Below are 16,466 nucleotides of genomic sequence, written 5' to 3'. Positions count from 1 at the left end.
TTTTATGATCTTAAAAATCCAGTTATTCTAGCATCCGACATTAAAGCGACAACGTTTCAGATGTTCTGTAACCTTTATTGTACAATTTCATTACTACCCTCTTAATTATTTATTGAGGTTTTATTCTGCTGAGAACTATTTTCAATAAAACTGTGATTTATCCCACACCAAGTGTCAGTCTGACTGAAGCACTCTAAGGTAGCCGTAACGAAACAGTCGTGCAACTTTCTGGGACAGGGAATAGTTAATCTGAAAACTCCGCAAAAAATGCGTTCATACCAGTGCGGGAGTAAGGCGAATGTATAACTTACCACTGCATCGTATAGCATTTTCAGCCTGCCAATTCAGTTGTTTTTACAGTAAAAGTTGTAAAATCTCATTTTCAGGACTCTAAATTTTGAGATAAAAGTTGCCCAAATTGCACATTTTATGAGATCTTTCCTTTCTCATCTTCAAATGACTTACCCGCCATACATGACTTACCCGCCATACATGCATATGTTTATTTACTTCAATTTAAGGAGCTTGAAAAATCGATGCAAGCAGACAGCAATTACTCATATAAATCCCTTTAAGATGCATTTAGATTCTACCTATTCACAATACGAAACTGGCCAAAGGGTAAAATGATTGAGTATATAATTTCAAAAGTTATCAAATATACTACCCTAGAAGCAATTTGTACCCACTGGGGTTACGCATCAATTTCGTAAGTATAGACAAATCTGAGCGTTATCTTGAACAAGTAGGAATCCAAAATACACTTTACTTGTGCAAAGTTTCATGATGATGAAACATTAAGCTGCTGAAGTATATACATTTTGTGTGTGAACCCATGTTTATCATGTTCATAGGTAAATCAAAGCCCAAGGCGCGCTTAATAGAAAATATATAATTTAATGAACAATTATTGTAAGCAATACTCAGCATTTTAGGCCACATGTATTCCATTTTACTTAGCTCGTAATGTTTAGGAAAACTTAAAAGACATGAAGGCAAGTCTGTTTTGTTTTGAAAGAAATAATTTAGTATAAACATCAGTTTGGGTTTTTTCATAAAAGCATCAAAGAATTGATAAACACATTGCTCCATATTTGAATGCATATACTGTAATAAAAAGCTACCTTTATCAAGTATACTGTACATGTAACTTAATAGTATACTGTACATGTAACTTAATACAACGCATTTCCAAACAACCCACCCGCTATCTCACGAAAGGTCAGTTAATTGTGGTGTTCTCTTCATTTAGAAAAAATTATGGGAAAAGTCTTTACCTTTACATCAGAGTACAGTAATATAACAGCTTGACACATATAGCACAGCTCGCAGCAGTATATCACAAAACAACAGAAATTTTTAGTCAACGAACAACATCTTGACAAACAATTTATCTGTCCAATACATGTTTTATTGTTCTGTCCCATAGAGTTGGATACTAAAAATATCCAAAGAAGTATAAAATACTATATTTTTATAGCTCTTTGAAATATCCTAAAGGAGTTGTCCCCCTTTTAAAAAGAAAGCCACTTGTAAGTTTAAACACTGGTACGTTATTGCAAATGCATCAAAACGAAGACATGTAACAGCTTTTTAAAAATGGCTAGTTTTTCAAAGGCGCTGAACTGTCCAGAAGTGTGGCCCCATCATTCAGTCCCCTTCCGGAATTCAATAATATATGAGTAAATTGACAATGGTTTTATAGAATAATATAAATGTTTTATATGCTGTTAAATTTTCATGTATAAACAATGCTTTCTTTCTATGATTTGATGATGTTCGAACTTTTTTCTCTGAAACATGGACCCAACTCTTAACCGCAGCTCTGCCTTGTTTTGCACAGCCCCTTAGCTTAATATGCGATGCTAAATTGCCTACAATGCTTTAGATTACTGAGGAACACTTCTGTTAGTCAAATTCTATCTTCAGGTCACACAGTGTTCGTTTGTTATAATAACGGTTTTCGGTATAATTCTGCACGTTTGATAAACCGGAAGTGATGGCGTAACGTCATTTATCCGGAAAACGTAGAATAAATCCTGGATTCGGCGTACGGAAATGAAAATAATTCTATGATTTAATTGAAACCTGTGAGTAAACTTATTACAATGGCAGAGTTGCTATATTTCTAAAGTCAAAATATGATATTAAAACCTATGACACGTTCAAAAATTCTAAATAATGTCTTAAAATTAGCGTAAAATGTCCCGTTCACTTTAATCATGGTCAAATTTCTCAAAATTAAGCACACGGACCTATACATTTTATTTCACTAAATTATAGGTCATGTGTTTATTTACAACTGTGAGAAGCTTCATCAAAATTTACATTGTAGAAAAATTTCGATTCGCGAAAATGTTTCGAAAGTAATGATTTTCCCATAGTCTTACATTATGAAATATTGCGTGAGGTCCAAATTTTTTAAATCAGTCTAGCAAAAAATCAAGCACACGTCCCTATCTTTTTTATTTGCTGAATTTTCTTGGTATATTCTGAAGTTTTGAAAAATCAAAGTTTAATCAAATTTTACATTGTAGAAAAACTTTCGATCCAAACGTGCAGAACTACCAAAAAAGAGATTCACAGACTATTTTTGTATGGTCTGTATGCTTTTCAGTTTGACCGAAGTTAAAAAGTTATCTCTATAATCAAAATAATGATTTATATTTATATAACTGTATAAAGCTTTTTCGCATTCAAAACACAAATAACTTTGAACTTGTTACACATTATATGCCAAAGATACTTGCTAATTTTAGCCAAATTAACGCTGATTCATACGCATGAGGATTTTTCATACATGTCCGCACTACGCGCGGCTATAAAGTATTTTATTTAAACTACGTTCTTATGAAGAAGTGTCCAAGTAAGTACACTTTATTTGTGCAAAGTGTTTCATTGTTATCAAACACAAGATAGTAAAGGAAGAGCTGTTGCAGCAAGTCAGTTTTGCTTGGTGTAAATATGTAAAACAGATAAAAAAATATTTGTGTTAATATTAATTTATAAGCAGAAAACTAAGTACACTTTATTTGCAAAATTTCATGGTGATCAAACATTAAATAACTGAATGAGAGCTGTTGAAGTAAGTCACTTTTAAATTCACAAAATTAAACCAGACTGGACGTAATAGGTAAAATATGAAACCAAGTAAATGTTCTGTGTGTATGTATATACATATAGATATTTATTACATACTCGTTTCTATTCCCCGTTAAGTTACACTGGTACCGGAAACGTCAATATTTTTCCATACACTGACGCCTGAATTTCATATCGGGTGTGTGACGTAATTCAGTGTGTGTTGCTGCACTATTTTTTTTTTATTTAGTTCAGTATTGTCAATCCTATTCAGGCTATTGAACATATTTATGATATTTACATAATATTTATACGTGTAGATGCGTATGTAATAAAAAGGTTATTATCTTTGCATCGGAAAATATGCACTCGTTCTTCAGCGGAAGAATATTGCGCTCCTAAAGTCGCGCAATATTTCCGCTGAAGAACTCGTGCATATTTCCCGATACAAAGCTAATAACCTATAAATATATATACATGTGTTATATTGCCGGAATGTTCGTATGTATATTTATCTTGCCTCCTCCAAGTTTCTTGCGTTTCTATTGGTCAATAGACGTCACGTGGAGACAGGATATATTCCATATCCTGCTAGTACATTTCAGATATGAATTTTGATTAAAAAATGGCTGCCACTTTGTTAATTTACATAATATTAGATTATAGCATGTAAGTAAAGGGTAGTCGGCAAGATAAAATCGTTACACTGCTTGTTACACAGCTCTCGCCTGATATGGATTTCCTCGACAGCGTATATCCCGTATCCTGTCACCAACAAGCAGTGTAACTAATAATACCGCCGGTATTCGTCGTTTGTTGGTACTCGCTAAGCTACTGTTGGAGCTTTTCAGAGAAAAGTAAGAAAACAGATAACTGAGAAAAATAGCTGTTGGTAAAGAGTATACTGAATTAAGGTTTAGTATTCCGGTTAGTTTTCAAAATCTACCAAACAGGCAGGGGAAAAAACGAAGTGTTGTTCCATAAAAGCAAAAACTATTTTTACTATCAGAAAGCTTTTACACACAGGAAAAATATACCCGATTTTTAACAATATGTGTGTTTCAAGAAAATTTTCTTACTGTTAGGATGAAGTGTTACAACCACAATAGCAGAAGTGGTAGTAATGATGGGGTGTCAGGATTAGCGATCTCACGAGTGCCATCGTCATTCACACAATAGTAAACAGAAAATGTTAATGTTGAAAAATAACCATAATATTAATTTACAATATACAAAGAATACAATTTCAAATTTGTAAATTTTTGATATACTGACATTAATCGTAGTCGGTAATTAATATCCTATTTGATCAGACGAGCACGTAGTAAATTAACATTGCCACCACACGGAGCATTATCTATCGTTCATCTATCAGATTAAAAAATAGGTCTTACATTTTTTTTGAAATATCATATTTGAATTAACATAATTAAAAAGTTTTAGTAGCAAGTCGACAATATTTCCAGTTTTTTTAAAAACAGCTTACAGATCCTTCATCATTATTATTCGATAAAACGCATGTAAGTGCCCCTTTACAATATTATCCCTATATTTAATATATTTGATAAAAAAAATCAAAAATGACAAAATGAGTCTGTAATATGTTAACATTTCAACGGTTTTCTGACATAAAATTTTACCCGTACTTCACGCATATTGCCCACTTCGAGGTTTAGTCAAAATAATGGATTCAAATTAAAATACATTTTTTAAACATACCCAAAAGGATTCTTCAGCGTTGACTTTCCTGTGAATCTCTTTACATCACCTGTCAGCTTATCCCCGGGGGTTAACATTGAATTCCTACTCTGTCTCTGACTCTCATAATCCCGTGCACCGGGCGTGTCTGCCTCTGTGGGCACGGGCGTCCCATATTTGAAACCGGAATCCCTAACATCTGGAGAGCGGTATCCATTGGCAGGCTCTGGACGGCCATTAATCGCCTCAGCTTTGCTACCCATTCTAAACTCGTTAGCTTGAAACTTGTTCAAGTTGAAAATTTAAAGATACAGAAAATGGATTAAGTACAAAAGTGCAGATAAAATTTTCTATTCCCTGAAGCGAACTGTTGAACAAATAGAATTTTAAAAAGATGAAAAATTGGCATCTCTATTCCCATGTTTGTACAACAAACGAGCATATATTCAGATTGTCATTCTCCTCTAAGTTTTCTATCCACTAGCGCGTACTCTTGAAGGCTTCCGTATAAGTATCCAGAGAAATTTGAAGAGTTATTGTCAAAGTAAACACAGCGGCAATAAACGATTATATCCACAGCTGCTTCTAAGAGCACTGATACACTGTGAATGGTTAGTTTAAGCATGTTACCGTTATAATATAAACATTGTTAGTTTTTCGCAAAGTATTATAATCTCATAGATTTGTTTGCCCCGCTTGACATTACAATTGAAAAGTGTAACAACAGTTTTATCTATCGCATTAAACTTTGTAAGAACAACGGAAAAATCGCGCAAAAATAAACCATTGAAAAACGTCTTAGACAACAGCTTAAATGTACAGAATATTTTAGCACCTTTTCACAACGAAACATTTATCAATGAACCGTAATCGATATATTTGACAATCCTTATTGTTCTAATGGGACAGTACATATACCAGTACCTATGTATTCTGTTTAAATATTTATACCATTCACATGCACAATAAACGCTAGCCCGCACGCTCGTTCTAATTAAGTTCCAGATGCTATCTCCCTCCCTTAATGGTCAGTGTCCAAGTATCGACCTTAGTTCTTATTTTTGATTGTACGCTAAAACAATATCCTTTCATTTCATGTAGCTACGCAACATTTCTATGATTTGCATGTATGTGTCTCCTGTCCTGAACCTTTCAATCGTCCTGTTTATTGAATAAAGTCCTCCCAAATTTTATTTTAAAAGGGCAAAAGAAAGAGTAAAAATTTCAAAAGAAATACCTTTCACTTACTCTTTCATGTGGGAAACAAACATTACAATACTTCAAATTTTTATTCATCTTCTGTCATTTTTGAAAATTAGCTATTCATGTCCGAATGAAGTCCTGGGTTTCCCTAATAAAACTTTTCCGTAACACTAAGTATATTGGCAGAAAGGGCTGAATTGACAAGGGATAGAAACATGTGTATGTCTGGTCTAAGATGATCTGGTGACTGTGGTAGTGTGGGTCGATTTATAGATATAAAAGGAATGAACAACGGCACGTGCTATCAGTAAGGATCGTGAAATATAAATCATTTAAAATAATTAATACGATAATTGTCCTATCATGTAACTGATAGTCAGTCTTTGCTGAACTATTGCCAGATACTTTAAAACACGCCGGGTATCATATTGTAGTACTGGGTTACTTAATGCTTCATTTTTATCAATGATTTACATAAAACCTCAACTCAACTTTATTTTTTGAAACCAAGTTTTCATTGCATGTATATGGTGCTTTCTTTCCTGTGTAAAGATTGCGATAAGGTTCTCATTAATACACATGAGCGTATATCGTGTTAGCAGTAACAATTGGAACACTGTTCATCAAATATTTAGTGTTAACCTCCAGCACATTCTGGGAAACTTGTAAGTTATCAGATTAAAAATTTGTTGAAATGCAAGTGATTTTCGATCGTTAGGTGATGTATATGCTATCAGTTTTGATGTTTAAGTTTAAGATGGCTACTGAAAGCATCAACTACTGTCACATGCCTTGGTGTCAAACGTTGCTAGTTCATTTCATTTTAGGTAGTTCTGCACGTTTGATAATCCGGAAGCATAACGTCATTTATCCTACTAACGTAGAATAAAACCGTATTACAAATGATCAAGGCCTTCGAGTGGTTTGAGTTTAGATGCGCAGTAATTGAGCCACGAGGGCGTTAGCCCAAGTGGTTCAGTAATATCCTATTTCTGAACGATGAACCGTAGTAAATTAGACGATTAGCCACAGGAAGGCCTTGATTGTTTATATTCTTACATTGCCATTGAAATATTTCGATAAAAATTATGCTGGGCTTCATTATTCTGAATATCAATGAACCGAACGTCTTGCATCAATATGATGTCATAATTGACCTCGTAATGTTCTCTTACCGGTCTGCGCGTCAACCGTTGTTTAACACAGATTCTAACATGACTCGATTTGATTTCCAGTTAAACAAAGAAGGAATTCAAGCTCTAAATATTCTGCGATAAACAACGGTTGACGCAGGGACCGGTAAGAGAGCATTATAACGTAAATTATGACGTCAAATGGCGCATGACGTCCGATGAAGTCCAGCATAATATTTACTAAAATGTCAATGAGCATGTCAGAATGAAAACAATCAAGGCCTTCTGTGATTTATCGTCTAATTTACCACGGTTCATCGTTCAGATGCTTCAGTATTTAACCACTCGGGCTAACGCCCTCGTGGTTCAATTCCTACGCATCTGAACTCTGAACCGTGGTAAACAAGTAGAAAAATGTTTAATCCGAACGTGCAGAACTACCTTAAAAGCAGACTGATTCAGTGATGCTCACTGAGTGTAGGGTGGTTTTAGGTTAATTAAGCGTACATGGGCCGCTCAGTTTTGTTTGTTTTGGGTTTTGGGTTAAACGCCGTTTTTTTCATGAGTATTTCAGTTATGTAACGGCGGGAAGTTAACCTAACCAGTGTTCCTGGATTCTGTACAAGTACTAACCTTTTTCTCAACAAGTAACTGCCAATTTCCTCAATTGAATCAGACGTGGAGGAAGAATGATTTTATACACAATGTCTTTAATAAAATCGTCACGAAACATATACGCTTCTTCCGAGGATCGCACTCATGACCCCGCGATGCGTAGATCTGTAATCTCACTATTAAGCTAAGCGGACGGGCCGCCCACATAATGTAGGATAATTATAGGCGTGTTAAGCGTATTTGGACAGCTCTGCTCGGCTGCCAATTCCGAGTAGAGTGATTGATAGGTTGCCTACTCAGTCACGTGATTAAAGACACTAGGCTGCCCATTCCGAGTACGGTGATTGATAGGCTGACAGCATATGACCAGAGACCAACTATGAGAAGAGACAGTATATGACCAAAACAAACAGTGAGCAGAGACAGCATATAACCAGAGACCAACTGTGAGCAAAGACAGCATGTGACTAGTGACCAACTATGAGAAGAGACAGCAAATAACCAGAGACCAACTGTGAGCAAAGACAGCATGTGACTAGTGACCAACTATGAGAAGAGACAGCAATAACCAGAGACAACTAGGCATTGGTAGTAGTAATCCCTGGAAGTTTGAATCAATTCCGTCCAATAATGAATGAGGAGTTGCGGTCACAAAAATGTTGCACGGACACACGCACGGACGGGTGCCATTACCATATTCTCCTCCGAATATCGGCGGGGGATAATTATGTTGAAAGTGTACCTTAGATGGGTTAGGATTAGGGTTTGGGTTAGGGGGTCGTTATTCTATAGGGGGTCACAATTCTATGTAAGGGTCATTTTTCTACGTGTGGGGGGAGTCATAATAATATTATGACCGGGGAGTCACTATTCTATATAAAATAATGACCGGGGATCATTATTTTATCGGGGTCAGTTTACAACGTTACACCTACTCAGTCACGTGATTAAAGGCGTGATAAGCGTGTACACCGACATCTAGGCTGCCCATTCAGAGTAGGGTAATTGATAGGTTGCCTACTCAGTCAAGTGATTGAAGGCGTGTTAAGCTTGACACCGGCATCTAGGCTGCCCATTACGATGAGGGTGGTCGATTGGTTGCCTACTCAGTCCCGTGATTTAAGGCGTGTACACCGGCATCTAGGCTGCCCATTCCGAGTAGGGTAATTGATAGGCTGTCTACTCAGTCACGTGATTAAAGGCGTGTTAAGTGTTAAGTATGTACACCGACATCTAGGCTGCCCATTCAAAGTAGGATGATTGGTAGGTTGCCTACTAAGTCACGTGATTAAAGGCGTGTTAAGCGTGTACACCGACATCTAGACTGCCCATTCCGAGTAGGGTGATTGATAGGTTGCCTACTCAGTCACGTGATCAAATACGTGTTAAGTATGTACACCGACATCTAGGCTGTCCATTCAAAGTAGGATGATTGATAGGTTGCCTACTTAGTCACGTGATTAAAGGCGTGTTAAGCGTGTACACCGACATCTAGGCTGCCCATTCCGAGTAGGGTAATTGATAGGCTGCCTACTCAATGTAGCGTGATTAAAGGCATGTTAAAGGCCTAGATTTTGGCAGTGGGCCAAGGGATTTCTGTCTTCACCAGCACAGTTGGGGGCTAATGACCATCACAGTATGGTTCCAATAAACAAGGGTCATTGTTTATTGGAGAGTCAGTCTACCTTACAAGTGTATCAATTAGTAAGAAGGGGAAACAATGTAATTTATTTTAAATTAATGAATAAATGATAACTTTTAAAGTTATACTAGTTTTTTTTGGCATTTCTATGTAAAGAAAAATATTTGTTGATCAAACACAATAATAAAATAATCATAAAGTTATTTTCATAATAATGAAATAATGAGAAACTTTCTTAAAGAAATATGCAAGTGTTTTTTTTTCAAATTCTGTCTGGAGAATTGTGATATTTTAGAAAAATGTGACATCTACTCATCTAAAGCTTGCAGAATACTATAAATAACATTTGTCTAGAATTGAAAACAGAATGTGCATTTCAAAGTTACAAAGCAAAGCATGAAAAAAGTCACTTTTGGCAACATACTGAAAAGGCAAATTGAGTATAGGTGGAACACAATAATTTTATATTCAAATAATGTATCTTTCATCATCCTATATGTAATATAATATAATAATAATAATAATAATAATAATAATAATAATGATTATGATTATGATTATTTTTTATTATTATTATAATCATTACTATAACATTAAAGTAATAGTTATTATCATCTATATAATATCAAAATAATAATTATTATTATTATCATTCCACATTCACTGAAGAAAAATTAATTTCTTTCAACTCCACTGCACACATTTTCATGGTCTAGTTGGGGTCCCTGCTGTGCTAATTGCCCTCTAATCAGTTACTGTTACATAATCGCTGATAAGCAGCAGATAAGATGGGAGTTGTATATTGGATTTGGGGGGGTACACTTATATAGTAGTGAATCTAGGCCTTTAAGCGTATTTGGGCTCGAGCAGCAATTCAGGATGATTATCGGTATGTTTAGCGTGTGCGGGCAGTCTTGTAGGATGATTGGATTGTAGGTATGTGAAGCGTAGTAGGATTATTATAGGTATGTTAAGCGTAATAGGGCGGCCTTGTAGGAATATTATAGGTATGATTATTACAGGTACGTTTAGCGTGCTGGGGCGGCTTGTAGGATGGTTACAGGTATGTTTAGCGTGCTGGGGCTCTTAGTCTTCGGCTCTTCGATCGGTAAATGATAATATGAAAATGTTTAAAAATGCCAGAGATGATGTTTTTAGAACAATCATAATCGCCATTTTTATTCATTACAATATTATTTCAATGATTCATCCCATATTACAATTTCTTAAAAAGTCATATATTGTTAAAACTCGGGTATATTTTTCATGTGTGTAAGAGCTGTCAGAAAGTGAGACTTTTTTTTTTATTTGAGCAACACTTTGTTTTTTCCCTGCCTTTTAGGTAGATTTCGAAAATAACTGGGACACCAAACATAGACACAATTTGGTATGGCCTAAGTAGCATATGACTATACCAGCAGCAGTTTATAGTAATACATTTTCTTATTACTTTTCTTTTAAAGGCAAAATGCATTCTAAGACGAATACCGGTAGCGGCAAATATTGGTAGTTTTTACATACGTACATTTTAAGACTAGTGCCGGCGGTAGATGCACAAGAACAGTCCAATACGAATAATGGCGGTATATGAACATTTAGTCGTACCAAGACGAATACAAGTGGCATATACATACGGACAGTCAAAGACGATTACCGGCGGTATATATATACATGCGGACAATCTAAGACGATTACCAGCGGTATATACACATACGGACAGTCAAAGGCAAATACCGGCGGTATAACACATACGAACAATTCAAGACGACTACCGGCGGTATATATACATACGGACAGTGAAAGGCGAATATCGGCGGTGTATATACATACGGACAAGCTAAGACATTTATCGGCGATATATATACATACGGACAATCCAAGACGATTACCAGCGGTATATATACATACACATGCGCGGATCCAGGGGTGTGGTGGGGGGGGGGGGGGGGGCGGACCCCCTGTAAAATAAAAAAAAAGAAAGGAGAGAAGAAGGAAAGAAAAAGGCAACATTAGGACCGCATTCAAAGTCTATGTGGCTGCTGCTACATACGACCTTGACGTAATTCATATTTATGTTAATTATCTCAAAGAAACAAAGAATTTTACCTTTAAGAAAACTTAATTTTATTATTTTCCCAAATTTAACAGGTGAGCTCATAAAAACGTGAAAATAAGGGGTATATTGTATATAAAATTGCAATGGAAAAGGTGTTCTTAAAGCTCCTAAAATGCCCCAGAATGCAGGAAATGAAGCTCTGAATTTCAAAATTTTCCAGGGGGGGGGGGGGGGGGGGCATGCCCCCGAACCCCCCTAGCTGGTCGCCTACTTTTCTACTTCAGCCTGTTGTACTTGTAAACGACTAGCATCCAAAAAACACACATCAAATTATTTACTGTGTGGAGACACATGTTTGTCATAGTGAGGGTCGTCGATCGGACCCCCTCTGAGAATATTGGCTAGATCCGCGCATAATACGGACAGTCAAAGGCGAATACCGGCGGTTTTTGTGCATACGAACAATCCAAGACGATTACCGGCGGGATATATACATACGGACAATCCAAGACGATTACCGGCGGTGTGTTGATAAGCAAAGTCCAGGCTGTTGTTAAAGTGAGCTAGTATCGATAACTGTGATAACAAACGTTATTGCATGACACACAGAGTTGTTCTTTCTTTACTTGATGAGAAACTATGAAAATTGAATTTGGACAATTTAGATTTTATGATTTTAAATATTCCACTAATTTTAAGCAGAAACCTCCTCTACTCTTCAATAGCCAGTATTAGACCTGTTTATGTCACAATCATCCGTGGCCAAGCACATAAACTTTGGGCAATAACTTAGTGTAGACTACGTTTTGTTACACTTTTTCAGCATGTTTAAAATACAAAACATAACACAGGGAACACCACCTTGCACCGTTCTGTATCGCGCATGACCCGGGTACCAAATTATTCTGTGAATCACGCCAAATCGAAGCCAGAATGTCAGTTTTCAGTTCTCAGGCCCGGTGTCATTTAACGAAATGGTTACAGACCCGTCCACTGCTACCAGGAATTGGTAAGTATGTGCTAATGAAAAAGCTGAATAGACTAGTGTACCATATTGTAGTATAAAGAGCATTATTAGGTCGAGGCCAGTAAGGCTTGCCATTCACCCCTAGCATATTATTCATAGGTTTAAATTGTTTGGTAGGACCAGCTGCGTGAAAATAAAAAAATATGTCCCCATGAAAAAGTTTGGTCATAAATACATAAGTAAAAATGGCACCAAAATGAAGCCGAGACACTTGCCTTTTACTCACTTTGTTTTTTATGTTAATTCACTAATTTCACGAATATTGATGAGAATGTTAAAAACAATGACACAATTTTGTAAAAAAAAAAAATATTTTTTTTTTCTAAGCTGTAAGTCAATTTTAACGGTTTGTGAAATTAGCTTGTTGTAATTAAAAGCATTCAAGAGGAAGCATTTGAACAAATTTGAAAAGGGTCTATACAAGGTTGCTTCTGAAGTTAGTGAAGATCTGTTAAGATCAGCTTTTTTGGTCATTCAGTGCTGTCAAGCGGTTCGATTTGAACAGATTTAAGAAAGATCTATCCAAGGATGGTACAGACTAAGTATGTTTCTTAAAAATCCATCCAGTGGTTAATGCGAAGAAGTTCTTTAAAGATTTTTGTTCTGATTTCAGTTCTGGCAGCCCTAAAAGTCAGTTAAAAAGTGAATCCATTAGAATATTCTTGAGAGAGATCCATACCAGGATGCTACAGACCAAGTATGATGTAATGCTGACCAGTACTTTCAGAGCGTAAGAAAAATGTTGACGCGTCGACGGTACACGACGGACGATGGACAAAGGGAGATCACAAAGCTAATCTAAGCAAAATGCTCGGACCTACTGAAAACCTTGAAAAGACATTTTTATGCCCCCGAAGGGAAGCATATAGTTTTTAAACCGTCTGTCGGTCTGTCGGTCTGTCGGTCTGTCAGTCTGTCTGTCGGTCTGTCAGTCTGTCCGCAATTTTCATGTCCGGTCCATATCTTTGTCATCGATGGATGGATTTTCAAATAACTTGGCATGAATGTGTACCACAGTAAGACGACGTGTCGCGCGCAAGACCCAGGTCCGTAGCTCAAAGGTCAAGGTCACACTTAGACGTTAAAGGATAGTGCATTGATGGGCGTGTCCGGTCCATATCTTTGTCATCGATGGATGGATTTTCAAATAACTTGGCATGAATGTGTACCACAGTAAGACGACGTGTCGCGCGCAAGACCCAGGTCCGTAGCTCAAAGGTCAAGGTCACACTTAGACGTTAAAGGATAGTGCATTGATGGGCGTGTCCGGTCCACATCTTTGTCATCGATGGATGGATTTTCAAATAACTTGGCATGAATTTGTACCACAGTAAGACGACCTGTCGCGCGCAAGACCCAGATCCGTAGCTCAAAGGTCAAGGTCACACTTAGATGTTAAAGGATAGTGCATTGATGGGCGTGTCCGGTCCATATCTTTGTCATCGATGGATGGATTTTCAAATAACTTGGCATGAATGTGTACCACAGTAAGACGACGTGTCGCGCGCAAGACCCAGGTCCGAAGCTCAAAGGTCAAGGTCACACTTAGACGTTAAAGGTCATTTTTCATGATAGTGCATTGATAGGCGTGTCCGGTCCATATCTTTGTCATTCATGCATGGATTTTAAAATATCTATGCATGAATGTGTGACACAGTAAGACGACGTGTCGCGCGTAAGACCCAGTTCCGTAGGTCAAAGGTCCTAAACTCTAACATCGGCCATAACTATATATTCATTCAAAGTGCCATCGGGGGCATGTGTCATCCTATGGAGACAGCTCTTGTTTCTCATGAACCACTTCATGTATCATTACCAAATTGACACTGTAGCATCCGTGTAAGGTCCTCTGCTATGTTTTTCAAATGGTACTTCTTGACCCTTTTAGGGGCTGCCAAAGCTAAAAATAGAAAACTCCTTCTTCTTTTTCTTCCAATAAAAGAGCTTGGATCGTTAAGGAACGCGCTGCAGCTCTGCGAAAACTATGTACAAATTGAGGCGGAACATATATCATTCCTTCAAAGCTCAATGCGAAATGCTTTCAGAAACCACTGTAAAGCTTTAAACAGGCAGCTGATGTTTATGGTGAAAAGGCGTGCATGAATCATCAACAGTCTCTTCTAGGTGACTGACGAACTAAGTTGATTCAAGTCGACAAATGTCCCTAGATAGGTGTTAGCATAGACGTTTGTGAACCTTTTCCTGTAGAATCGCACTTGTCCTGCTATTACAGTTCAAGTTGTCTCCCTTTTCGATTTCAAATAAGGCGTAAAAATTGTTTGTTTTCGGTAACGTGCATTCCCCAAAATAGGGTAGGTAGGTAGGATTAAAAAATATATAACTGCCATATAAAAGTATAAAAAATAACGGAAATATCGATTTTTTTCCAACGCCATAAAATCATATAGGGTCGCGGCAAATTTTTATGGTAGGTGGGGATACCAGGAACAAACATTTTTAGGCCCAATACCCATCTCTTTTTTGTAGTGTCCCGCATCTAATAATCACCAGCATGTTCGATTAAAATTCAGGTATTCTAAAGCTGTAATCATTGGTTCCATTCTGGTTGCCCTTCTCCGTATTTGTTTGAAAGAGTTCATTTTGAAAAGAAGGCACGGATCCTATACTGTTGCCATATACTCGATCTATGGTCGTACCAAGGCTCAGTGGCTAACTGATTTACTGGTTTCGTATAGTCCTTCAGGTTCCTCCTGATAAACCCCAGAATCCTGTCTCCCTTTTTGAAACATCTTGTACGTGCTGATTCCATATAAGGCTGTTTAAGACAGTGACAACTTGCTGCGATTTACGGAGGACTTGTCCATATCAGTTGTAAACCATCTCGAGTTCTTTTTGCCTGGCGACGTAGGACTTAAACATTTTCTCCTCCTGAACAATAGTGATGGATCTTTATTGTACTTCGTTTATAGCACCCTTGCATAAACCTCTCCCAAATTTATTAGAATGTTTCCGCTTGGACCATTTTAGGGACCATCATGCAGAGCTTAAATAGAAAGATAACTTTAAAGGACTTCTTTTCACAAACCACTTGTTTGATTCGCCAAACTTGGTCTATAGCATTCTTGTAAGGTCCTCTTCTCCATTTTATGCAACACAGACCCCTGGCATCTTTTAGAGGCCATCAGCGCTAAAAATAGATAATCATTTAATCAACTGCATGACTGATCTTCATCAAACTGTACCATTCTTGAATGGTGTTCTCTTGATTTTGTTCAGCTGATTGTACTTAGCCAATTTAGGGGCTAATACTTATCTGTTGCCGTCCATACACGTTATCTAACTTCTTCCAAATATTCTGTAACAAACTTTTGCCTCACAAAACACAACACAGAAAATAATCATTTACATGTTATTTTGACAAATTCAACAGATCTGAGGGCTATTTTCGAGTCTCTTAGAAATTATGTGTTTGTAATTCACGTTTCTTTGTAAGTTTTCCTGTCACATACATGACACAATTCAGAACTTTTACAAAAAAAAAATTGCCGCTCATTTTAAATTTAATGATATTAGCTGTATACAGTATGAAAGAGGACGTCAAAAAGTTACATAAGCATATGAAAATAAACATTCTATAGCAAATTGAAAGTAAGTGTCTTTGACCTACTTTTTCTCATACAATTCACTGCATGACAGACAATTTGTTTAGCAGGGTTTTGTACCCGAAGGATTATAACCTACAGGACAGCTCATTACTATAAATTTCCCGTTTGGAGCCAGGAGCCATGAGTTCTCCCAGCAGTCAGGAAATCTCGTAGCAGTAAGGAGTTCTCCTAGCAGCCAGGAGTTCTCTTTGCAGTCCGGAGGTCTCCAAGCAGTCTCCTAGACCTCAAAACTGCTAGGAAACCACCTGACTGCTAGGAGACCTCATGAAATTTAGGAGATCTACTGACTGGTAGGAGACCTCATGACTGGTAGGAGACCTCATGACTGGTAGGTGATCTCATGACTGCTAGGTGATCTCATGACTGCTAGGCGACCTCATGACTG

The 16,466-nt window shown here is 37.1% G+C and overlaps 1 protein-coding gene across 3 annotated transcripts in view; it reads right to left on the bottom strand.

Annotated features, from left to right (window-relative positions):
• Nucleotides 1–16,466, bottom strand: part of LOC123534316 (kinesin-II 85 kDa subunit-like) — a 174,644-nt gene that overhangs the window by 152,645 nt on the left and 5,533 nt on the right. For 2 of the 3 annotated variants that reach the window (XM_045316508.2, XM_045316509.2), the window contains exon 1: nt 4,801–5,584. The exons of the other annotated variant lie outside the window; for it this stretch is intronic. In XM_045316508.2, coding sequence (XP_045172443.2) covers nt 4,801–5,042 — 242 coding nt within the window. In that variant the 5' untranslated portion in view covers nt 5,043–5,584. Of the gene's footprint in view, nt 1–4,800; nt 5,585–16,466 lie in introns of those variants that run through there. 3 annotated transcript variants of the gene reach the window in all.

This window comes from Mercenaria mercenaria, chromosome 12 (assembly GCF_021730395.1).
Source record: "Mercenaria mercenaria strain notata chromosome 12, MADL_Memer_1, whole genome shotgun sequence".
NCBI lineage: Eukaryota > Metazoa > Mollusca > Bivalvia > Venerida > Veneridae > Mercenaria > Mercenaria mercenaria.
The sequence above is the reverse complement of the archived record's forward strand: the minus strand, read 5'-3'. Positions and strand labels throughout refer to the sequence as shown.